A 25,131-nucleotide genomic window follows, 5' to 3' on the forward strand; every position below is an offset into this window, starting at 1 on the left:
AAGGAAATAAACTTCAATCTTGTTTAAGCCACTGTTGTGGGTTTGTGTGTGTGTGTGTGTGTGTTGCAAGAGAGTAGGAGTCGGATCTGTCTGAACCTAACTCTAATACCGGAAGCAATGGGAATTATATCCTATAAATACACAAAGGAATGGTCTGGGGTTGTTCAGCCTAGAGAATAAAGGGCTCAGGGTTGACACAACTACCATCTCAAAATCTCTACAGTGCAGCCTGAGTTAAGAGGCTTGGGTTCTAGTCCCAGCCCTGCCCCTGCCTCCCTGTGTGACCTCCCTGCCCCTCCCAGGACCTCGGTTTCCTTGTCTGACAAATAAGAAATGCATCCCCATTATGCATGATTGTTCTGTAAACCCACAGCTTCTCTAAAAAAAATTTTTTAAGTTTAAAAAAATAAGAAATGCCTCCCCTATCCCTGCCAATCCCATGTGGGTGCAAGGAAAATTAGACCTGATGGTGGGTGTGAAGTTCTTTGCAAAGTAAAAGATTTCCAATAGCAGCCAGCACTTATTTATCACTTACTATATATATACTATACTAGCTCATCACAACTCTATGGGATAAGTGTTATTACTTCCATCTCCATTTTACAAATGAGGACACTAATCCTGAAGGTCAGAAGACTTGGCCAAGGTCACAGAGCCTGCATGTGGCAGAGCCTGGCTCTGGACCTGGACAGTCTGGCTTCAGAATTGGGGGTCTTAACCATTATGGTCTATTTGCAATTCCAAATGTGCATGGTTGCCATTCACAGCAATAATCATCATGTTACTGCATGTTACATGCTCGTCCCCGCTTAGATCAGCCCTGCATGGCGCCATCTGCTACATGAGCTGACATCACAGGTCTGGGCCAACCGGAGGTTCCCAGGCTGCTAAGTCCCTTGTTTCCAGCCATGGAGTTTGGCTCCCCGTTAGTCACATGCACGCCTCTCACAAGGGACTGTTTGATCTTCTCTTGTCTGCTTCTTCCCACAACACTGGGGCCTCTCAGATTATGGGGATTAGAGGCAAAGAAATGGGAAATCTGAGGCAAGGGAGGAACAGATCTTAGAACATGATCCTATGGTCCGAAGAAAGGAGTCACAGTCAGGGCCCCGGGTGAGGTAGGCTGGGAAGAGGAGACGGCAGTGTTTGATAGGAGGCCTGGGGCCTGTGTACAGTGGAGGTCCAAAGAGGGAGCACGCTGCCTCTGCCACTGATGCCCAGGGATTGGGGGCTGGAAGGAGAAGGAGCCATTGCCTTGGACAGGTTGGCAGCCAAGGCACAGACCCCACCCAGATCCAGAAGCCAGAACGCTTGGTGAGGGACCCTGGTGAGAGACTGATAGGAAGGCCTCTGGGAAGGAGAGCAGTAAGATTTGAGAAGGTGAAACTCTGACCACAGTCACTACGGGTTTCTTTGAGAACTAAATGGAGACAGCTGCTAAAAGAACCAGTGTGACCACACAGGGAGCTCAGTGTCCTGACAAGGGCTGCATGGAAATACATTTCTACAAACTTTTCCTGCAGACACGCCTGCACACATATGGTATGATATATATGCAGTACTGTTTGGAATGTCAAAAGGTCAGAAACAATGTCAGTATCCATCAGTAGGGGTCTAGTTAAGCAAATGGAACAGTATGCTGTGTAAAATAGAATATGGAAATTCTTTACGTGTTGGTCTGGGAAGAGCTGCCAGATATATTGTTGAGTGAAAAATAAATCAAGATGCAGAACAGTATAAACATTATGCTTCCTGTTGGGATTTTTAAAAAGGAGAAAATAATGTGTATTTGTATTGGCTTGTTATATGCAACATTCATTCCACTGATTTCCTGCTCAAAGCAGGTACGTACGAGGTGGCCAACAGGTGGCGCTTTTGTCTCCACAAAATAGCCTGGGGTGGGGAGAGAAAGGACAGGAAGTGTACAGGAGAGGAAATGGGGGAGGATGGAAGGGAGAGGAAGTGGACGATGGATACACGAAAAGAGGAAACTAAAGACCTGCCACTTGGCTTGGAAAGACTCCTTTCTGGGTCAGGGCTGTGGACTTGTGTGTTGGGGTGGAGTGGGTATTGATGTGAACTGAGGAGTTTTATTGGTGCCTGGGGCTTTCTACCCAAGCTTCCACCTCTACTTGCCTCTTCCTCAGAGGAAAGAGAATGACTTTGGAGTCAAGCAGACCAGGAGTCAAGTCAGTCACATAGCAGCTTGCCCTGGGGTGAGTCACTTAACCTTTATGAGACCCACTTATCATCTATAAAGTGGAGCTAATAATTTTAATAATGCCACCTTTGCATTTCAAGAGTGAACTGTACGTGGTCATATATTTCTTGTAATACCCTATTGGATTCAATTTGCTGATGTTTTGTAGAGGAACTTTGCATCTACTTTCATATATGCGATTGGTCTATATTTTGTGTGTGCCCCCCTCCTCCTTATCAGGTTTTGATAACAGATTTGAGTAGATAGAATTGGGATGACTTCTATTTTTTTTTTCCTGTGTTCTGGAGCAATTTAAATAGCTAGAGGAATAGGTTCTTTGATGGTTTGACATTGTTCATAAGTAAAATTGTTTAGCCTCTGTGCCCTCTTGAGGGGGCAGTGGAGGAACGGTCTCTGATAATGGTTTCTGGTTTTTATTCTGTGCTAATAGATCTATTGAGATTTGTTCAGTCCCTTAAATCAGTCAAGCCAGACAAGGAGTGCTTACCAGCAAAAGCAAGCTTTCAGGGTAGGTATCTGAGGCTTTGGTTAAATGGAAAAAAATGTAGCCTCTGGGGGATAAGAGGATTTTAGCCAATTGATGAATTATTTTTATGGCTTTGTAAAGCAGCTTTTCTCCATTGCCACCTCCACTCCCACCACGCCACCATCCTTTCCTGCCTGAATTAGTTCAGTAGCCTCTTAACTAGTCTCTTTGCTCTACCCCAGGTCCCCTCTAGCTCCATGTCCATGCCATATTTGGGGCTATGAAATTGCCTCTGAGTACAAGTTTGGCTATATCCTATGGGTTTTGATATATACTTCTCTCACATTGATTAATTTCTAAATAGTCTGTAATTTCATTTTCCCCTAACTTAAGAGTTATTTTGATAAGCTTTTAAAATTTTTTAATGCTTTGTTTGAAGAGTGGTTTAGTTAAGATGAATTCTCACTCAAAAGTATTCACTCCCTCCTTCACAGTAAGAGACCTATGACTTGCCCTTTGTCCTGGGAAGGAGCATACATCCTCACCTCATTGACTTTGGGCTCAGCCTTGTTACATGCTTTGGCCAAAGGAATGTGAGTGGACGTGATGTACACCACACCTGAGCAAAAGCTTTATGAGGCATCATATCCAGTAGCACAAGAACAGACATGTCCCTTCAGCCTGGGGTCCTGGAATAAGAAGACACATGAAGCAGAGCCACAACCTGGAGCAGGGTCTCAGGGAACCTACAACCTACATGTAATGTGAGTAGGAAACTCTCTTGTGATATGCCACTGAGATTTTAGGGATTGTTTGTTACTCCAGCAAACCTGTCTAATACATTATTGTATGAGTAATTTATATTTTTAATATGTAATGCTGAGAGCATATGACCTGTGAAAGTTCTTATTTTTGAAGTGCAATTTCAACTTATTGAGACATTTTTATGACTCAAAAAGAATGTGAAATCTCATATTGTTAAGTAGAAAGATATATTATTAATTACATTATGTAATTACATTATTAAAATCCCATCACAATATTTCTCAAACGGAGGTTTAAGGACATATTCTTAAGAGATCCAAGAATTTATGAAAATTTTTTGAATTTTGTGTTTTCATTGCAATAAATCTTTGAAACATTCATATAAATATAGATGATCTCATTGTAACAGAGAACTAATATTTAGGGTCTTCATTTGCATTTATTATCAAGTGGTATAACTTTAATCTTGAGATGAGACAAAAACCAATGTAAACTTTATAAACAGATGCTGTATTTGAGGCAGTCTGATGGCATAGCCTACTACATGAAGGAATGCTTGCATTCTTTCAAGAGAGAAAAGTGGTTGATGAATCCAGCCACACATGGTTCAAAGCAAGCCAAACCAAAAGATCCGCCATGGAGCAGTCAGGCCCACGTTCATGGTGCAAGGGGTTTAGTTATGGCAAAACAATATCTCCTCTTACATTTGATTAATGTTGTGAACTTGAATTTTTATTTTGTAGCTCTGTTGGCATTTAGTTTTTAAAAAGCATTGTTTTACAGTTACATAGAGGTACAAGCCTAAGGAAATTATACCTGCATAATTATAAGTGCATTATAATAAAAATAATGTAAGTCATTGCTGGAGGTCCACAGAATTTTTTTCCCTCTACAAAGAGACCACTTTAGCCTCTTGTATCTTGCAAAATTCCCCGTATACTTCTAGGATCTCCCAAAGAGGTACTTCATGTGGGGCTCAAATACAACTCCATCACTATGGTGGAGGGTATTCCAGGTTCCTCATTGCTCCTTTGGCTTTCCCTGGTGATGCCCACAGCCCTGAAAGTTGCCCGAAGGAGCAGCTCTATTTTAATGCTTGCCAGTGGACTTGCCAAGAGTGTCACTTTCTTATGTATCCAGAGGCACAATTTTCCATGTGCCAGGGTGATGTTGGCTTCTTTCTTGAGCTGGGTTGAGGTGTCTCTCTAACCAGCTCACCACATCCTGGGCTGAAAGCCACCTTTCCTGTATTCCAAGTCCCCATAAGTCAGGAAGCAGCCCCCTCCCCAGACTTCTCTTCTCAGCTCTCCCTCTCCTATAAGAAACGCTCCACAATTCCCCTATCCTCCCCCTCCCCCAAAACTCTACCCACCTACCCCCATTTCCATAACACTGAGCCACCGTCCCAGCTTCTCACTAGCACGTCCTGAACCAAGAAGACAATCTCCCATTCCTCCCTTCCCCAACCTCTGCCCAAAATAAAAGTCAGCCAAAGCACAGCTTTATTATAACTATTTCACTCTCAAATCGCATATATAGCTTCTCATGCTAAAATAATCATCATAATTTCATATGTGCAAAATTTCCCCAAAATTCACCTTGACTAAAACAAGGGAATAAACCAAGAAAAGGGAAGATATGGGATCCAGGAAACAGAAGATCCAACACAGGACAGAGATGAACGGAATTCCCAGGATAACAGGGAAGGGAAATTCCAGGTCCACATCTGTGCAGCAGACAGAGAGAGCAATTAGTCCAGACTGGAGCTGGTGGACAGAGGGCACAAGGAGAGATGCCCTCAGGAAGGGAAAAGCACAACCAAAATCAATGAGAGATTTCCTGATAAGTTTGACCTCATGAAAAATTGTACCACAGCGCCATTGGAAGGTATGGGAATATTTAACCTCAGATATAAAGAAAGCTAAGCAAATGATAAAACAAGAAATTAACTGCAAAACAAAACAAAAGTTGCTCCAAAACATGAAACTGTAATCGTAGTATACTGCTAGCTTATCAGAGAATAATATTTATATAGCAATAATAATGTAAATGCTAAAAACTAATTTAATCAAAAGCTGTAACCATAACTATTTTGGGTGAGGATGGGAGGAGATGGAGATTTTAAAAGCAAATGACCATCTATCATAATAGGAAGTTAATCATTACTGTTTAAAGAGATAGAGGTATAAGCATAGAAATATGGAAGCATATTGCAAAAGAAACAAATATGAGTTGAAATTAGATGCTTCTAGAGAATAAAGCAGGGGTCTTAAGAGTGAGCAAAACACCATTATAAGCCTTTGATTGCTATTTGACTTGTTAGATTATGTGCTTCTTTCAACTTAATAAAAATTAAAATTAAGGATTAAAAGTGTTTCTTCATATTTTGTGACTTATAGGTTTCTACAAAAATGAAGTAGAGAGTATTGGCTTAACATTTCTGAAGGGTCCATTCAGATGATTTTCTCAAAATAAAGTGGGGGAAATAATATTTAATTCTCACATCTAAATAGGAAGCGCATGGTGCTATTTTTAGACAGAGTTGGCTTGGGGCTTTTGTTCTTTTCAACAACTACTGAACTGTCAAAATGTCTATGACATACAGTCTTTAAGGGACTATGAAACCGTCTCTTATTTATATATGTATTAACTGCAAAGAACAGCAGTAAGCCTGGCACACAGTAATCCCTCTATGCAGTTGAATAAAGGAAAATAAAAGACATTTAAAAAAAAATCTTTTTGATAATCAAGTTCAGCAGCAACCTCCTAGTATTTCCTTACAGACACTTCCTACCTGGAAGGACTCTAAGTGTTCCCAGAACCTGGGGACAGAGACCTGCAGAATTCTGAATGGAATTCAGAGCTCAGGAAGCACTTCTGGGCTTCATCCAAGTAAGAAGGGTCCCCCCCTCTTCCTCGAAATTTCTTGGATCAGGAAGGAATTTATCAGGAGGCGCTCTGAGGCTGAAGGAGGGGTGTGGCACTATCAGGAGCAGAAGAAATTTTGCATTTTGATGTTGTGGAGCTCTAGTCCTTAGAAAACTGACCTGCTACCTGCTGAGCCCAGAAAGGAGCAGTTTCCTCATCCCCAAAAGGGGAAATAGCCTATAGCCTCAGCTGCCACCTCTCTCACCTCCACAGCAGGTCACAGCTCAGAAAGGATAAGAAGGAGCCTTGGGGCCTTTCCAAAGTACCATCAACTCAGTCATTATTCAGTAAGTCAGGCACAGTCTTAGACCCTTGGGATTCATTCTGTAAGTCAGTCATCAACAATATTAAATGACAGCCTGCTACATATCAAGCAAATTAGATCATACCCTTGCTTTAAGGGGTTAATAACTAGGCAGTGGGGAGTTTCAGGGGGGTGGGGTGGGGTGGAGGGCAGATATGTTCAGGGCATTAGCTCATCCTCTACCCTACCTACAAAGAGGGCCTTCCCAGACTTCTTGTAAATTCTTGCACCTTTCTCCTCTATGAACTGCCTACTCTCCACTCTCCATCACCTCCCCAGACCTTCAAAGTCTGGTGTCTAAGAAAGGTGCATCAGGCATATCCAACCTACAAACCACATTCATCCTGGTTCAAGAGCCTCTCCCCTTCCCTATCTCTATTCCAGGTTTAATAGGACCAGGAACTTTGGAAAAGCATGATGCTTGGTGTTTGGATCAGCACCAGGGATCAGGACAGAGTCAGAGGCCAGCTCCCTCCCTCACACCACAACCTTTTAGTCTCTGCTCCGTGCTGCCCTGTCCTTGGTGCTGGGGACAGTCATGAATCAGCTCAGGTCCCTGATGTCCAAGCTCACAGCACAGCAGGGGAGGTAAGACAGGGGCATAGCTGACAGTGCAGAGTCCAGCTACAGAAGTTCAGAAGAGGAGGAAGGTGTTCTGCAGCCTGGTCCCTACAGTAAGGAGATTTAACCTTCTAAACCAAGCCCCTAGCCTTGGCTCCAAGTCTTTCCTCCAAAATATTGTGCATACTGATCACCTGGGGATTTTGCAGAAATGCAGAATCTGATGATTCATTGGATTGGGGAGGGACGTGAGATTCTACATTTCTAACAAGCTCCCAGGTGATGTTGTAGGTTCATGGATTATGCTTTGAATGCAAGGCTCTAGAGCACTTATTTCCCTGAGGAGCAAGAATTGCATTGTCTCTTCCCCATTGGTTCATAAGCTCCATGATAGAGGGTCTTGCCCATATGTTCATCAGTGCATTCCCAGTAGATAGAACAGTGCTTGGCACATTCAATCGTACTTGTTGGATAAATAAATAAACAGCTGATGCTGGGAGCTGAGAATAATTCTACACTCACACATCTCATCTCTGCCAGGGTCTGGGGATGCTGGTGACAGCATTTTTCTAGGCCTACTATGTGCACAGCTATGGTTTAATCACTTCCTAACCCCACTTGATGAACCTTTGCCTGATGACTCACAAGGGGCTCATCCCATGTGGCAACCCAAGATCCTGACCAAGACTCACCAACTGTCTCCCCACACCACTCCCCCAACCACCAGTCAGCACAGCAAACCCAGAGGAAGACTTCTTTCTTTTTTAATTAAACTAGCTTTAATTAAAAAAAAAAAAAAAACTCAGTAAGTCCTAAGTTTTTCAGGTAGTGGGGTAGATGTAGAGGCTCAGCATCTCCCTGAAAGGTCAGGAGCCCCTGGTGATGCTTGTCTCCGAAATCTTGAAGCTGTCCTCAGGCCCTGGGTCTGGGAGGCCAGTTGTGTCTATGTGGAAGGGAGCTCTTTCCCAGGAAGATACAGGACAAACAGGGAAGTAGGGGTGGAGGGCAAACTTGTGGGGAAATGCAGATAGTAAGGAAATCATGAACCCAGGAGTCTGACCTCTGTGACCTTACTAACTATTCAAGAGGATGGGGGAGGGGCATGGTTTACTAAAGAGAAAAAAAGGAAGGCTTGGAGAGAAGCTAGTGGAAGGGAAACTTCCTGTAAACTCTGTGCTGTGAAAACGTAAGAAGATGTTATTATGAGAAGGCTGGCAAAGGAAGGAGTCAGTTGAGGGGGCGGCTTGAGATCGCAGGTGAGTTCCAGAAAACCTGGGGTGGGAGCTCACTGGTGGTGATCCAGCTCCAGCGCAAGGAGCCCATGGACTGGAGTGGGGGTGGAGACAGGGCTCTGCACGGATGGGGACTCACACGTGGAGGAGGAAGAAATGCAGGCTCACAAATCGGGGCGGGCGGGGGGAGGTCACTTTAGTCCGGCGGAGAGATGTTAGGAGTCTCCCCAGAGACGGGGGCAGAGAAGGATTTAACAGGTGTTCTCAGTCCAAGCGGCAGACATGGAGGACGTTCACAGGCACGCTCCAGTCCTGAGGGGAGGGACCCACAGGCATGCTCCAGCCCTCAGGAAACACGGTCACAGGTAGCGCTCCAGCCCCGGCGCGAAACCCGGCTGCCTCAGGTAGGTCCCTCCCGGGCTGAGCGGACCGAGCGCGGCTACCGGCCCGGCCAAGGCCAAGAGTGGCTCTGCGGCAAGCGGGCCGGGGCCGAGGCGCGTCGGGGGCAGCTCCAGGCGGCCCGGGGCCTGCGTGTAGAGTGGCGGGCTGGCGGCCGCGTAGATGCCGGCAGGCGGCGGGGAGGCGGCGGCGGCGGCGGCCGAGCAGGGCGGGAAGGCGGTGCCGGCGTCGGGCGCGGCGCAGCAGGGCGGCTCGAGGGCGCCGAGCCCTGCCAGCTCGGGCTGCAGGCTCACCAGGCTGTCGACGCTGAAGAGGCGCGCGGGCGGCGCGGGGCCCGGGGCGGCGGGGGGCGGCGGCGTGAGCAGCCCGGGGCCGGGCGCGGAGGCGGGCAGCGCGGGCGCGTAGGGCGCGTAGGGGAAAGGGAGCGGGACGGGCCCCGGCGGCACGGCCGGGTGGGCGGGCAGCTCGGCGCGCTTGAAGCGCTTGCGGCGCCGCAGGAAGCTGCCGTTGTCGAACATGTCAGCCGCCGCCGGGTCCAGCGTCCAGTAGTTGCCCTTGCCCGGGTTGCCCGGCTCGCGGGGCACCTTGACGAAGCAGTCGTTGAGCGTGAGGTTGTGGCGGATGCTGTTCTGCCATTTGCGCGGGCTGTCGCGGTAGAAGGCGAAGCGCTCCGTGATGAACCGGTAGATGGCGGCCAGCGTGAGGCGGCGGCCGGGGGCGTGCGCCAGCGCCATGGCGATGAGCGCGATGTACGAGTAAGGCGGCTTCCCGCGTTGTAGGGGCCGTCGCCGTCGCCGCCCCGGGCCGGCCAAGGGCGCGGGGTCCGCTTCCCCATCTCCAGCGGCTGCCCCCTCGGGCTCGGTCCCCGGCTCGGCTCCGGCGAGCGGCGACGGCGGCGGCCCCGACGGCGCGACCGACGGCAGGGCCGGGAAGCCGGAGAAAGCGGCTGGCGGATCCATGTCACTGCGTCCAGTCATCGGGATGCGGCAGACCTTGCCCGGCGGCTTCAGGAGAGCTGGGGCCGCTGACCGGCCTTATATGGACACCGCCGCCCCCCCCCCCCCCAAAGGGAGAGGAGAGGGCCTCAGCCTTGGCTTCCCTGCTGGCCAGCGCCTCCCCCCTAATTCGATCTCCCAATCCCTTTCCTATGCTCACTTCTCCCTATCTCGCCCCTCCCTCAGCCTTGTCCCTTTGGGTCAGTGTTTCCTAGACCCAGCTTCATCCCTTTTCCATTTCCATTCCATCAGCCCCGACCTGCCCCCGCCCCCACTCCCAAATCCCCCACTCCCACCCCCACCCCATCCCACCTGATTTGATCAGTCCCCACCTCTTCCCACCCCAACCTCAAACCCCTTCCCTTTGGGCCAATACCAATCACAAATCCATCCATTTAACGCACTCTCCTGGCCGCCTCCCCATTTTGCTTCTAGTTGAGTCGGGTTCTCTCCATCCTCCTCTCCTAGCCTCCTCCAGGTCCTTCTATCCCTTCTGTCCCAGAGCAGGCCCCGGACCTGGCGCTGTGTCTGCTCAGGGAGGCGTCTGGCCCACCTCAGACATTAGGGAACCTGGGCTGAGGATATGGAGATGGGGGTTGGGGGGAGGCCGGAGGGAGGCCGGCTTTTTCCAAGGGAAAGATGTTTGATTCCAGATCACGGTCACCATCTCCTTTCTCTGCTTCCTCCCCTACATCCCTGACCTGCCCAGGCCACTTTTGAGCATTCTTTGAAAAAATAAAATTGTGGAAAGTGGTCCAACTAGCAAATTTGGGGACCAAAGAACAGACAATTTTAAATGGAGGGCCCCAGAAAAGCAGAACTTGGAGTAGCCCTTATCTGCCTGCCACCTCTCCACGCTCCTTCTATTTTAAAAGTTGTGCTTCTCTACAAACACACACGCAGAGACACACACGGCATGCACACAGGGAAGATGCACAAAACACAGGTGGGAATACCTTCCAGAGTTCCAAGGAGATGGAACTGTGTTAGAGAAATCCCCCAAGTGTTTCTACAGACTGGAGTCTGAGAGAGCTGCGTACACCACATCCCCATTGCATTGGGGATGGTGATCTCAGTAGTTTTTATTGAAAAACCTCTCTGGGAAGAAATGCCAATAGAGTCCAAGTGGGGTGGGAGTAAATTTTAAAAAATAAGGAGTAGACCTATGTCCCCTCTCAGAACCACCACCCATCACTGCTATCCAGATGCAATACCACTCTGAGCCTATTTCAGGAAACATCTTCTCCAAAGTGATAGGAGAGGCTCAGACAAGGGTGGGGGTAGGGGGTGCTTGTCTTAAAGGAATGCTGTCTTTTGAGCAGGACAACCTCACAGTCTCAGGCAAGATCAAGGGACTTGCAGAAGGAGCAGGGCTGGGAGTAAGGTAAGGCAAATGAGGTGCCTAAGGCACAAAATTTAAGGGAGTATTCACACTCAGGGTTGTGCAAATGCTGGGGCAACTTCTCTTACTTCATCCTAATCCCGATAATCCTGATAATGTAAAAGCCACCATGACTGAGCATTTTGTATATGGTAAACACTTTATATGCATTATCTCATTTAAGACTCAACAACAGAGTCCAAGTGGAGTGGGAGTAGGAACAATTATAATCTTCGTTTTACAGATGAGGTGAGCTCCAAGGCTCCGAGAGGTTAAATGACTTACATAATTTCACAGAGCTAGTAAGTGGCAGAGCTGGAGTTAAACTTGGAATTCAGAGCATTGGCACCACCACTCTTTTAAGAATACCCTATTTTAAGGCTGGGTCATTAGAAATAATTTATTCTAGAGTTCTTCCAGTTCCTACAACTTCAGCTGCTGAAGTTTATTCCTAGTCTCTCTCTTGACCTCTAGGTCAGCATATCTACGTGTCCATTGGAACTTGCACATGGACATCTCAAGGCATCTCAAACCCAGCATGTCCTAAATGAAACTCGCTTCTCCACCATGCATAATACTGCCTGAGCACAGGCAGGCCATACCAAACACAAGACGGTGTGGTCACGATGAACAACTCACCAAAGAAGGTGGCAAGATAAGCAACTGAAGCAGCAGGGAATCCAGTTCCAAGAGTAGGGTGCCTGAGGCCAGTGGCTTATTTGTGCCTCAGTTTGCTCACCTGCCAAATGGAAATCATAATGCCCCCTCTCAGCCTTCTTATGAGATTCAAATGAGGTCAAGTATGAAAATGCCTAACCCACCACTGGCCCTTGGGAATGGGAGCTATTTTCTCTACTATACAACTGGTATTTCCAGTATTAAACCAGAAAGGGAAGGAGAGAGGCAGAGCCCAAGAAGTGATTTCAGAGCCTTCTTGTTTCAAGCAGGTAGAGCATGGTCCTGCAGCCAGCCTCAGGCACAGAACCAAAACTGGCAGGGTCTCAGCCACCATCTCTCCCACCTTCCCTTGGGGCTGAAGCCCCTCCAAAGTTCCCTACACAGCCACCGTCCCCTCCAGGGAGTGCGGGAAGAAGGAGCAGTGCTTTTTACCTTCCATGGCAGACCCAAGTTTTCTTGTATTTTCACTTTTCCAGTGTATGTGTAGAGCCTGAGACATAGTATATGTTCGATAAAAGATACTGAACGTGCAACTGACTTATCCTGGGGAGGGCAGGGGCAGGGAGCTGGGCCAAAGGGGTGAGAACCCAGACTTTTCTAGTTCTGTGTGCCTGCCTGCCCCCCTCCATTGGGCCTGCTTCCTGGAGCCAAGCAGGCCAGTGTCAGGGGACGGTGCAAGGGCTAATCCATGTTTTCAGCGTGGCTGGGCCCTCTTTTCACAGGCCCTGGGCCGGACGTGATGCGGCTGAGCATCCGGGCATAAGATGGCCAGTGAAGGCGGCCCCTTTCTCATGGGGCTGGATTCCAGGCGGCCCAGTGTCTGAGTGGAGCCCCCGGGGCAGGAGGAACACAGTGGCTGGACTGGGCAGCCCTTTGTCTGAGCATGCTGGGTGAATATGCGGGCTGGCAGGAGGGATTAATGGCCAGGGATTGGCCCCGGGGCCGGCCTTCCCACTGCCCTTTGGGGGCCAAAGGCCCAGGTCAGGGCACACAGTGTTGATGACTCTCTAGATAGGAGTGGAAATTCCCACCCTTGTCCAAAGCTATTAGCATTAGCACCCAAGGTTCCCTTCCCCCAGTCCCAGTTTTGTAGAGGCACCGCTAGCCTAGATAGGCTTCCAGGCAAACAGCAGAGGAGATGGTGCTGAGACTTTTAGGTCTCAGCCCTGAGATTCTCAGCTCCTCTAGGAGGGCCCCATGATTGCCCCTCCAAGGTCTGGGAAGAAAGAGCTATGTTGATCCAATGAGGGTTCCAGGTGCCAGCCTGAGCTGTCACCAGATCCCATGAGGCTTCCTGGGAGATTCCTCAAACACCTCAAGTTTGAGAACACCCCAGAGTCATTTCTGCTCAAAACCCTCCATCACAGTGCCTACGGATCCCATAACCTAGGGGCTCCTCAGGATCGGATGGCAATCATAGAGACACCCCCATTTCCCACCCCACCTCTGCTACCCGGGGATCATGAGGATTGCCATAGGGCTCCCCCCAACCCGTTACTCTCAAAACTTGCACGCAGAGCGAGGGCTGCCCAGGATACGGGTCATTGCTCAGGAACCTGGGGCAGGCAGTTCCAACCTGGTGGTGGGGACCTGGATCTCACTATATTGAGATCTTTTATGACCAGTCTGCTCTTGAACTACAGGTGAAAGCAGCCACCCCAGCCTTACCTGCAGGGCCTCACCTGGCTCAGAGAAGGGAACAAGTGCAGGCCTGACTCCAGTGAGAGCATGAGGGAATAACCCAGGAGGACTATGCCCTCTGTGATTTTTCATTCCTGAAGCTCTTTCATTCAGCAAATCCCAAGGATGCTTACTCTGTGTCCAGCCTACCCTGGGTGCTGGGGTCAAAATGATGAGTCAGATTGTTCTCTGCCTTCATTGTGCTCAGGATGAGGCAGCCAAGCAAACACTTCCCATACAGGGCAGCCAGTGTGATGCAACCAGAATAAGGAGCACAGGATAGAGGACCTCACCCGGCCTGGGGAAGTCCAGAAGGCTTCCTGGAGGCATAAAGCTCCAGCTGGCCAGGTGGGGAAGGCCCCTGGCTAGATTAGGGGCTCATTCTCTGTGCCCCCATATCTCTGTCACTGCACTTATTTTATTATGTTATCATTGCCTCTTTATGTGTCTGTTCCCCCCACTAAACATTGTCTATATTGAAGGCAGGTACAGTGTTTCATTCATCTTTGGATCCTCACCACTTAATATAGTGTCTGGTGCAAGTTGATCATCAATAAATAGGTACTGGATGGCTGGAGGGAGGGCTGGTTACCAGGTCAAGGACACCCAGGGGGCAAAGGCGATAGCATATGGTCCATTCTGGGATGTGCAAAACTTTCAGTGTTCTTTGAGAGTTAAATGAGCTAATACATGTAAATTTCTTAGAGCCATGACTGGTACATATCAATGCTATGCACATGTTAGCTGTTGTTTTTGTCATTACTATTATAGTTACTATAATTATAATTACTATTATAATTAGCGTGTCGAGGGACTGAGACAAGGAAGGCAGGCGGGGCCAGATTGTAGATGACTTTATTTGCCGGGGCTAAGGAGCTTGGCTCTTTCTAGGGACAATAAAGAGCTTTTGAAAACTTTTCAACAGAGGAGTGATGATCAGATTTCGTGTTTACATCACTCAGTCTGGCAGGGAAGAGACTAGAGAGGAAAGAGGCTGGAGGCTGATTAGGTGGCAAGGTGTGGACTAAGGCTGGCCCTGGGGGAGCATCAGACATCTCCTTCACATTCTTCCCAGCCAGGACAGAGAGAGAACCTCCAGCCGTCTATCTCAGATGGTAGTTTAAACATTGAATTTGTCCCCCAGTCCAGAAACTGCCATCATCCTCAACTCCTTTCCCCCACTCTCTGACCATATCCACTCACTGAGACCTGTCAGTTCTCTGAAATTGCCCTCAAATCCGTTATCTCCTCTTGCCTCTAGGTCTCAGTCCTTGTTCAGAACGCTATCACTCCTGACCCTGCTGACTGCAATAGCCTCCTGTCTGGTCTCCTTGCCTCCCTGCCTGGCCGCTCGTATTTCTTCTCTACTGAGCAGCCAGAGGGCTAGCTCACCCTGTGGCCCCTGCTCACACGCCTTCAGAGGCTCCCCATCACCCTTAGGAGTGGGATAGCATCATTCCCATGGCTGGTGGGTGCCCACATGACCTGACTGCAGAGTCCCACGGCCTTACTTCTCACCTTTCCCCCTCTGCCCTGCTTTCTCCACCACCACACACTCAAGTTCTGTACTGAGTCAGACCTACTCCCAGCTCAAGTGCCAGGTCCCCTCTCCCACGTTGCCATCACTAGTCAAAATTGCTACCACCCACTTTGCAAGCTTTAGATACAAATGCAGTCTCATTTAGTTTTTCAGCCCTGAGACCTTCATTAGCAAGAAGTCCTATCCTTCCCTCTGAAAAACTCCACCTTCACATTGTCAAAACAAACAAACAAAAACCCTGAGGGTTTTCCCAGCCAGAACCAGAAAGGGAACTAAGGGCTTCTGACACTAGCCCCTCAGTCAAGAGGACCCTTGCTACCCTAAATTCCCTAATTCCCTAAGAATTCCCACTTGTCATTTGAGACCACTCACAGAGCACATCTTCTATACTACATCTCCCATTGTCTCCTTTCCTCTTCCCTAGGCAAAAAGTTGTCTGATGCCTCCAGAGGTTTCCACTGGTGCACCATGTCTGCACAACAGGAGCAACTCCAGGACTGTGCTCAGTTCATCCTTGTACCCCTACAACAGACGGTGCAGCTCAGTGAGCACTGGTTGAGTGACTTGACTACCTTACTGAATGAATGCATGAATGAGAGAATGAATGGGTGAATAAATGAATGAATGGGTGAATGAATGAGTGAAAAATGACCACACATGTCTGGAAAGGCAAAGGGTCCCTGTATCTGATTTCCAGCTAGGAGACTGCCTTCTGCCCTCACTGCCTCCGTCTCAGCCCTGCGGCCCTAGACTGAGACCCCCCACGTGGTCCTTGCTTTACCAGGTCCAGACTCAGTTCAGGCTCAGACAATGTTGGCTCAGCCCTGAGGGCGTAATTCCAACCGCTCCTAAACCACACACCCAGCATCTGAAGTATGTTCTGTGTCATTTCGGCTTTCAGCTTTCTGACATCTACCTCACCCCTGTACCCTGGCCAGCCCCAGTGCTCCCAGGCCTCCCTGTTTCTCATTTCCAGGGAAGCTGAGGGGAAGTGGTGCTGTCAGCCACGGAGCCTGGGACAGGGAAGAGTGAGTTTGAAGCCACCACTCATTTGCAGTGTGATCCTATGTGAGTTGCACAGCCCCTGTGGCCCCACATTAGATACATAAGCCAAGCCCCTGGTGCACAAAGGACTCAGAGATTATCTAGGCCAGTAAGCACAACTTACAGGCCCCTTAGCTAAAGCAAGGCATCTGGAAACCAGGTGGCATCTGAGTTGTGTGTAAACTGGATGCACAATGTGTCTTGCACATACAGTATGAACGCTTTTCAAATGGATGTGGCGGCTGCTGTGATTGGCAAATACAACCACATTTAAAAGCTTTGCAGTTGTTTTTGTCATGATTTTTAATCCATCAATGGATACTAAAAACACAACTACTATCATATGGGGCATCTGAGAGATATTGTTAATCCTCATTCTTAAACCAATATGCCTTCTTTACAGTTTTAGACATTGAGGTCCAGAAAGGGTAGAGACTTGCCTAAAGTCCCAAAGCAAATCACTGCAAAGCCAAAAGTAGAGCTTAGGACTCTCCAGCTCCTTCTTCTCTGCATTTGTTCAACAATATTTATTAAAAGCACCCGTTTTTGGCAGAATCTATACCAGGCACCCAGGGGCTGACATTCTGGCAGGAGGGGAGTTTATGCAGGGAGAGAGACGTTGAACAAAGATTTATCCATTGAAGGAATTGAATCATTGACTAACCACCGAATTTGTGATGTGGAAAATGGCCTGGAGGATCTTTTTGGCCTAAAGTAACAGGAAATCGCAAACAGATTTAAACTGTAGGGAAATGTATTTTCTCCCCAGGAAGAAGGTCAGAGGTAGGATGTAGTTGAGGCGATAGCTCTACTTTTCTCTGATTCTCTTGGCTGTCTTATCTCTCGTGTGTTTGGCTTCATCTTCAGACTGGCGGCAGGTTAAGTATAGCAACCAGAAAAGGAAAAAAAAGAGTTTTTGTCTTTCTACGCCTGTTTCTTAGGAGATGGAAGCCTTCCCCTTCCACCCTCCCACCTCTGTCCCTACAGTGTTGCTTCAGCTCTCATTGGTCAGCATCGAATCACTTGCTCATTTCTAAACCAATCACTGGCAAAGAGGAATAAATTACACTTTCGACCAGGACTAATCATAACCTACCTACTTCTGGAACTGGCCTGGAAGAAGTTTTTGACCTCAAGTAACAGGAAACCTCAACTCAAACAGATTAAAACTGACGGATCACCTTCCCTAGAAGCAGGTTGCTGTGTGGAAAGGGGTAGACTCTGAAAAAATCAGAATTCCTTTAAGAAGGAGCAAAAGGCGCCCTCAACAATGTCTGCTAGGAATAGTGAAGAGAGGAGGCTGGAAGATCTGCCAGGACAACTTCTGAAGATCACTCGCCTCTCTGCCTTATACGTTAAGCAGCTCACATGTGTTTGGCTCTCAGCTCCTGGAGGGCAAGGCTTGGGACTCATCCTCTTGTGGATCCAGGCAGAGGGGTGATCAAAGCAAAAGGGAAAGAAGAGAAGTGATTAGAACAGCCAGCTTGTCCACAGGAGGAAGACCAGCTCCCATCTGAGAAGTGTTCAAGCAGGGACCAGGGACAATACCCTGTGAAAGATCATCTGCCTGGGAACCTTGCCCTCTGTGAGCCTCAGTTTCTCCTTTACAGAATTGGAAGAGAGTGTTCTTGGTCTCTAGTAACATTCAGCTCCCACAAACAACTTGAATGCACCCCAGTGTGGAGATTAAATGGGGAGCAGTTCGGACGAGAGAGACTTGGGCAAATGGAAAGAAAAGAAGGGTGGGCTGGAGCCACATCTGACCAACTGATGAGAGTAGACTGTACACATCTCACCCCTACTCTGCTTTCTGTGATATCATGTTGGTAGTTTGAAATCAGCCACAGTGGGAGTAGTTACACCACAGAAATTGTTAAACACTACAGATCGGGGCTTTCTGCCCTCTGCCCCAATATCCAGTTGTTAGACATTCATCAGCACACCACTTGGCAAGATTCCAATGTATAATATAATAAAGATCAGACAAAACTGAGACTGTCTCGTGTGGCTCAGTCAGGAAGCTGCAGGGAGGGAGGGTCTAGAGGATCATGACAATTTGGGAAGGCCTCTAGAGGGATGGGGAGGAGGCACTTACCTGTCCTCTCTCCAGGACCTCTTAGGCCTGCACTCATGGAGCCCTGTGTTTGTGCCCAGCACTAGGCCAGAGCCTTAGATAACATCCCTAATGTTCTCGGTGGCTCTTAGGCCTGACAATCCCCATTTTATCCTGAGTCCAGAAAGAGACATACTATTTGATTCAGTGATCCTCCTCCTAGGAATTCATCTTGAGGGAACAATCAGAAATATGCTCAATGATGCATGTTAGGGAAAAACTGGAATCTAATATCTGGCATTAAAGTTGAATCTATTCCTTGGAACATTAGGCAGACATTAAAAGAATAGTTTTGGGGGAATTTTTAATGACATGAGGAAATGTTCATGACATAATGTTAAACATAAAAATAAACAGGGCATCAAAAGTCATACAGTATGTCTCCAATGCTTACATATAAATGCGTTCATAGAAAAAGAACTGGAAGAAAATATACTAAAATATCAGTAGTTTTATCTGTAGTTAATAGATTTGAGGTGATTTTTAATTTTTCTTTATATATTTTTAGTAATTAAAACTATGTACAGTATTCACCAAACTGTGTTCTTATGATATATGCACTTTGCTATATGTGTATTAAGACTTCAATATTTTTTTAAAATTTGTATGTATTTAATTTACAATAAACTGATAACAAATTGTTGCCTTGGGAAAACCACTGGGTGGTTATGGAACAGTAGCAAGAGGGAGACTTTAACTCTGTACCCATTTGAATCTTTTGAATTTAGAATCATGTGATGGTATTACCTATTCATAAATGAGTTGATTAAATTGTTTAAAAAAATTAGACAATAAGCATGCATGAGTTCTCTAACAAGAAAAAAAAGTCAATTTCAAAAACAATCCCCAATTTACAGATGAGGGAATGGAGGTTCACAAAGAGGGAGGGAGCTGCTCCAAGGCACCCAGCTAAAAGATAGCTCCAAGCTCCAGTACATGCCCACTGGCAGCAATCCCCAAGTGTGTTTCTGGCTTTGACTCATCCCTACAGACTCATCCCTATTCAACAGAAATGGAAAACACACTAGTTTAAACCTCACCACCCTCACCCCAGGTTGCCTTGAACCCTGTTCCTGGCACTCTACCCTCACCACCCCAGGCAGGCAGGCATAGTCCCCACAACAGTCTGTTAAGGCAAGGATCCCCTAGACTGCCCCTCAAGGCCCAGAGAGGGCAATCACTCACCCCCAAAGTCCCCAGCAGACCATAGGCCTCCCAAAAGTACTAGGACCCAAGAAAGCCAAATCCTCTATGGGAAGAAGCAATGGCTCTCCCAGAGGCAGGAAGCAGCATGTGGAGCCATTTATGCCTTTGGAGCAGGCATGCAGTCATTAGTAGAGCTTTGGCATGTTTGGGAGCAAAAACTGCATATTTTATCCGGGGTGCACTATGAACCGCCTTTACCCAGAATGTAACAAGTATGTTGCCTACAAGGGGGGATGTTTACATGCCTCCCCGGCCTGTCTGGGCTGTTCTTCTGCCAGCTGGTTGGTGTTAGACTCACCAGCCTTCCTATTTTTAGACATGTCCCACAGCCCTAGGACCAGTTGCTGGATGCAACTGTGAGCATGGCTGCCCTGAGGGGACTGAGGACCAGCAAGGCAGCCAAATAAGGGAAGACTCATTCACTCCAGTGCTTTGCTGTGGTCAAGAGTCTCTTCCTAAGGCAAAGGGGGCAGAAAGAATATTTGAGGAAATAATGACCAAAAATTTCCCAGCTCCTGTGAAAGATATCAATGTACATGCCCAAGAGCACAACATACTCTAAACAGAATAAATCCTAATAGACCTACTATGAGACACATACTAATCAGAATGTCAAATGCCAAAGATAAAGAGAAAATTCTGAAATCATCAACGGAAAAGCAATTCATCAAATACAAGGCATCTACATAAGACTAAGTGCTGACTTCTCATCAGAAACCATGGAGGTGAGAAGGTAGTGGTATGATATATTTAAGGTACTGAAAGAGAAAAACTGCCAGCCAAAAATTCTTTATCCAGCAAATCTGTCCTTCAAAAATGAGGAAGAGTTTAAAATATTCACAGATAAACAGAAACTGGGGGAGTTTTTCAACAAATGACCTACTATACAAGAAATACTAAAGGGAGTTCTGCAGGCTGAAAGAAAAAGACAGGAGAAAGTGGCTTGGAGTAATGTGAAGAAATGAAGCTTATCAGTAAGGGTAACTAAACGGGTAAAAAGAGAGGTGTGGTAGTTTGAAGCTGTTAGGTACCCCAAAAAAGATCATGTTCTTTTAATCCATTCCTGTGAGTGTAGACCTATTGTGGGCAGGACATTTTGATTGGGTTATTTCAATTGATATGTGACCCACCTCATTCAGGATGGGTCTTGATCTACTGTCTGGAGTCCTTTATAAGAAGATAAAACACATACAGAAGCTAAGAAATAAAATTCAGAGATGCACTTAGAAAATCTGAGAGACAATGCAGTTAGAAACTACAAGCAATGAAATCTGGGAGAGAAGGACCAGCAGACATCACCAAGTGCCTTGCAATATGACACAGGAGCCCCAGATGCCAGCAGCCAGTCTTCAATATTCAGGTATCATCCTGTTGATGCCTGGAGTTGGACATTTTCATGGCCTAAGAACTGTTAATTGTAAGTTAATAAATCCCCATTGTACCATTTCTGGTACATTGCATTTCAGCAGCTTTAGCAAACCAAAACAAGAGGCGCAAAAAAAAAAAACAAAAAACAAAACAAAACAAAACAAAAACCAAAGGATAAATGTCTGAAATAAGTATTGCCTTTACAGTAATAACATTTAATGTTAATGGATTAAACTCCCCAATCAAAAGACACAGATTGGCAGAATGGATAAAAAAGCATGATCAAAGAGGGTGGGGCAAGATGGTGGAGTGGTGAGGTGTGGGTTAGTTACTCCTCCGGACACCACAGAGCAATTTGAGGTTGGACATACTTCATACAATACTCACAAACGTGTGGAACAGCTGAGATCAGTGAAATCTTGCTGACTGTGGTGATAAATGTACAACTATATGATGATACCATGAACAACTGTTGTACACTGTGGATAATTGTATGTTATATGAATATATCTCAATAAAATTGTAGAAAAAATATAAACAGGGGTAAAAGTGCTGGAGAAACCATGGAGAGAGGGATGTACCTATCTACTGTTGATGAGAGGCAGAATGGTAGAGCCTTTCTGGAGGTGACTCTGGTGGCTACACAAGAAGCTAAGTATGTGGGGGCCATAAAGTCCTGCAACCTCATTATGGGGTATGTACTTGGAAGATCTGAGAGCAGAGACATGAACGGACATTTGCACATTGGTGTTTATGGAGGCAATTTTCATGCTTTGCAGTGGGTGGAGGTGGCGTAAGGGTACACTGACTGAGGAACAGAATGGTGAACTGTGGTGTACGCATACAATGGAATATTGAGCAACTACGAGAGGGAGTGAAGCTGTGAGACAGGCAAGGAGGTGAATGGATCCTGTAGACAGCATTTTGAGTGAAGTATGCCAGAAACTAAGGCAAACACTATAATGCCTCACTGATATGAACTAACTACAGTGTGTAAACTCAGAATTGAACCTTAGAGCATGGCCTAACAGGGAAACAATTATTGCAACAGTCCCTAGATTGTAAGCTCTTGCAGCAGTCAAATCCATTATTGAATTGTAATGGTTCTCTCCAAACTCTGAGATGTTGATCCCTTGGTGTATAACCTGATTGGTCTCTGGAGCATTGGGTATCTGTGTGACACCTGAAAATCAGAGCTAGAGCTTGGTAGATATGAATGTCAGTATTAACGCATACAGCAACTGTTAAAAAAAAAGGTGAAAAAGAATCCAGACTTCAATTAGAGATATGAATGAAGCAGATCTGGTTAAGACTAGGGCAAATTAGGCCAAAGGGTAAAGGTTGAAACTGACTGTGTGTTAAAACTTCAACTTCCATGTGAGACCAAGGGAAGAGATGTTTATTTGGTATAGGATCTATATTTTCTAAACAATATAACTTCTACAGTTAGTTTGTTCAAACACCACAATTACATGGAACTTTGAATAGGAAGTCAGCTATGGTAGGTCTGTATAGGTTAGCATGAAATAGCAACACAACCCAAAGTAATTTGGGCGGAGAATAAAAATATATATCCGGGGCCCCCGTGAAGAACTGGGGGAGGATGCAGAGGTGTTAGACTTCCTCACCTGGATTGTTGCTGATGTTATCACAAACATTGGGGACTGACGACTTGATATGCTGAGCCCTCTGTCTTGGGGCTTACCCCTATGAGGCTTGCTACTGCAAAGGAGAGGCTAAACCTGCTTATAATTGTGCCTGAGTCTCCCCCTGAGTGCCTCTTTGTTGCTCAGATGTGGCCCTCTCTCTCTAACTAAGCCACCTTGGCAGGTGATCTCACTGCCCTCCCCTCTATGTAGGACCTGACTCCCAGGGGTGTAAATCTCCCTGGCAATGCAGGATATGACTCCCAGGGATGAATCTGGACCTGGCATCATGGGATTGAGAACTTCTTGACCAAAAGGGAGATTTGCAAAATGAAACAAAATAAAGCTTCAGTGGCTGAGAGATTTCAAATGGAGTCAAGATGCCACTCAGGTGGACATTCTTACACACTATATAGATAACAATTTTTAGGTTTTAATGTACTGGAATAGCTAGAAGTAAATACCTAAAACTATCAAACTCCAACCCAGTAGACTTGACTCTTGAAGATGATTGTATAACAATGTAGATTACAAGGGGTGACAGTGTGATTGTGAAAACCTTGTGGATCGCACTCCCTTTATCCAGTGTATGGATGGATGAGTAGAAAAATGGGGAGAAAAACTAAATGAAAAATAGGGTGGGATGGGGGGATGATTTGGATGTTCTTTTTACTTTTATTTTTTATTCTTATTCTGTTTCTTTCTGGTGTAAGGAAAATATTCAAAAATAGATTGGGGTGATGAATGCACAACTACAAGATGGTACTGTGAACAGCTGATTGTACACCATGGATGACTGTATGGTATGTGAATATATCTCAATAAAACTGAATTAAAAAAAAGCATGATCCAACTATATGCTGCTTACAATAGACTTGCCTTAGAACCAAAGGCACAAGTAGGTTAAATGTCAAAGGTTGGAAAAAGATACCCCACACAAACAGGAAAAAAAAACAGCTGGGGAAGGTATACTAATACTGGAAAAAAAATAGACTTTAAATGCAAAATTCTTATAAGAGACAAAGAAGGACACTATATATTAATAAAAGGAGCAATAGGAAGAAATTACAACCATAAACACTTATGCACCTAACCGTGGTGCCCCAAAATACATAAGGCAAACATTGTCAAAACTGATGGGGGAAATAGATGTTTCTACAAGAATAGTTGGAGACATCAATACACCACTGTCATCAATAGACAGAACATCTAGACAGAGGATCAATAAGAAGACAGAGAACCTGGATAATATGATAAATGGACTAGATCTAATAGGCAAATGCACAACATTGCACCCCATAACAGCAGGTTATACATTCTTCCCAAGTGCAAATGGATCATTCTCAAGGATAGACCACTGTTGGCTCACAAAACAAGTCTCAATAAATTTAAAAAGACTGAAATTACACTTTCTCTGAGCATAATGGAAGGAAGCTAGAAAGCAAAAACAGGCAGTGAACTGGAAAATTCACAAATGTATGGAATTAAACAACACACTCTTAAACAATCAGTGGGTCAAAGAAGAAAGTGCAAGTGAAATCAGTAAATATCTCAACGAGAATGAAAATGAAAACACAACATATCAAAACTTATGGGCTGCACTGAAGGCAGCGCTGAGAGAGAAATGTATAGACCTAAATGCTTACATTAAAAAAAGAAGAAAGAACTAAAATCAAAGACCTAACTACACACCTGGAGGAACTAGAAGAACAGCAAATTAATCCCAAAGCAAGCAGAGGGGAAGAAATAACAAAGATTAGAGTAGAAATAAATGAACTTGAGAATAAAAAACAATAAAGAGAATTAACAAAAGCAAAAGTTGGTTCTTTGAGAAGATCAATAACATGGATAAACCATTAGCTAATCTGACAAAGAAAAAAGAGAGAAGATGCAAATAAATAAAATCAGAAATGAGAGGGGGACATTACTACTGACCCCACAGAAATAACGAGGATTATAAAAGGATACTATGAGCAACTGTATGTTGAGAAGCTAGACAACTTAGATGAAGTGGCCAATTTCACTCAACTGGGAAAGAATAGTCTTCAACAAATGATGCTGGGAGATCTAGATATCCATATGCAAAAGAATGAAAGAGGGCCCTTATGTCACATCTTATACAAAATTTAATTCAAAACGGATCAAAGATGTAAATATAAGAAGCAGGACTATGAAACTCCTAGAAGAAAATTTAGGGGAACATCTTCAAGTTCTTGTGGTAGGCAATGTTTTCTTAGACTTTACACCCAAAGCACAAGCAATGAAAGAAAAAAATAGATAAATGGTACCTCCTCAAAATTAAAAACTTTTGGGCATCAAAGGACTTTGTCATGAAAGTGAAAAGATAACCTACTAAATGGGGGAAAATATTTGGAAATCACATATCTGATAAGGGTTTAACATCCAAAATATATAAAGAAATCCTACAACTCAACAACAGAAAGACAAAGAACCCAACTAAAAATTGGGCAAGACTTGAATAGACATTTCTCCAGAAAGGATGTACAAATGGCAAAAAAGCACATGAAAAGATGCTCAACATCACTAGCCAATAGGGAAAGGCAAGTCAAAACCACAATGAGAAACCATTTCATAACTACTAGA

At 45.8% G+C, this 25,131-nt stretch overlaps 1 protein-coding gene across 1 annotated transcript; it reads right to left on the bottom strand.

The window, feature by feature from the left end:
- Positions 1-8,836: 8,836 nt before the first annotated feature.
- Positions 8,837-9,853, bottom strand: FOXE3 (forkhead box E3). The gene has a single exon (XM_037816864.1). It carries the CDS (start codon positions 9,851-9,853, stop codon positions 8,837-8,839), a length of 1,017 nt encoding a protein of 338 aa, XP_037672792.1.
- Positions 9,854-25,131: the final 15,278 nt, after the last annotated feature.

The sequence above is a fragment of the Choloepus didactylus genome, chromosome 2, assembly GCF_015220235.1.
Source record: "Choloepus didactylus isolate mChoDid1 chromosome 2, mChoDid1.pri, whole genome shotgun sequence".
In the NCBI taxonomy this organism is placed as follows: domain Eukaryota; kingdom Metazoa; phylum Chordata; class Mammalia; order Pilosa; family Megalonychidae; genus Choloepus; species Choloepus didactylus.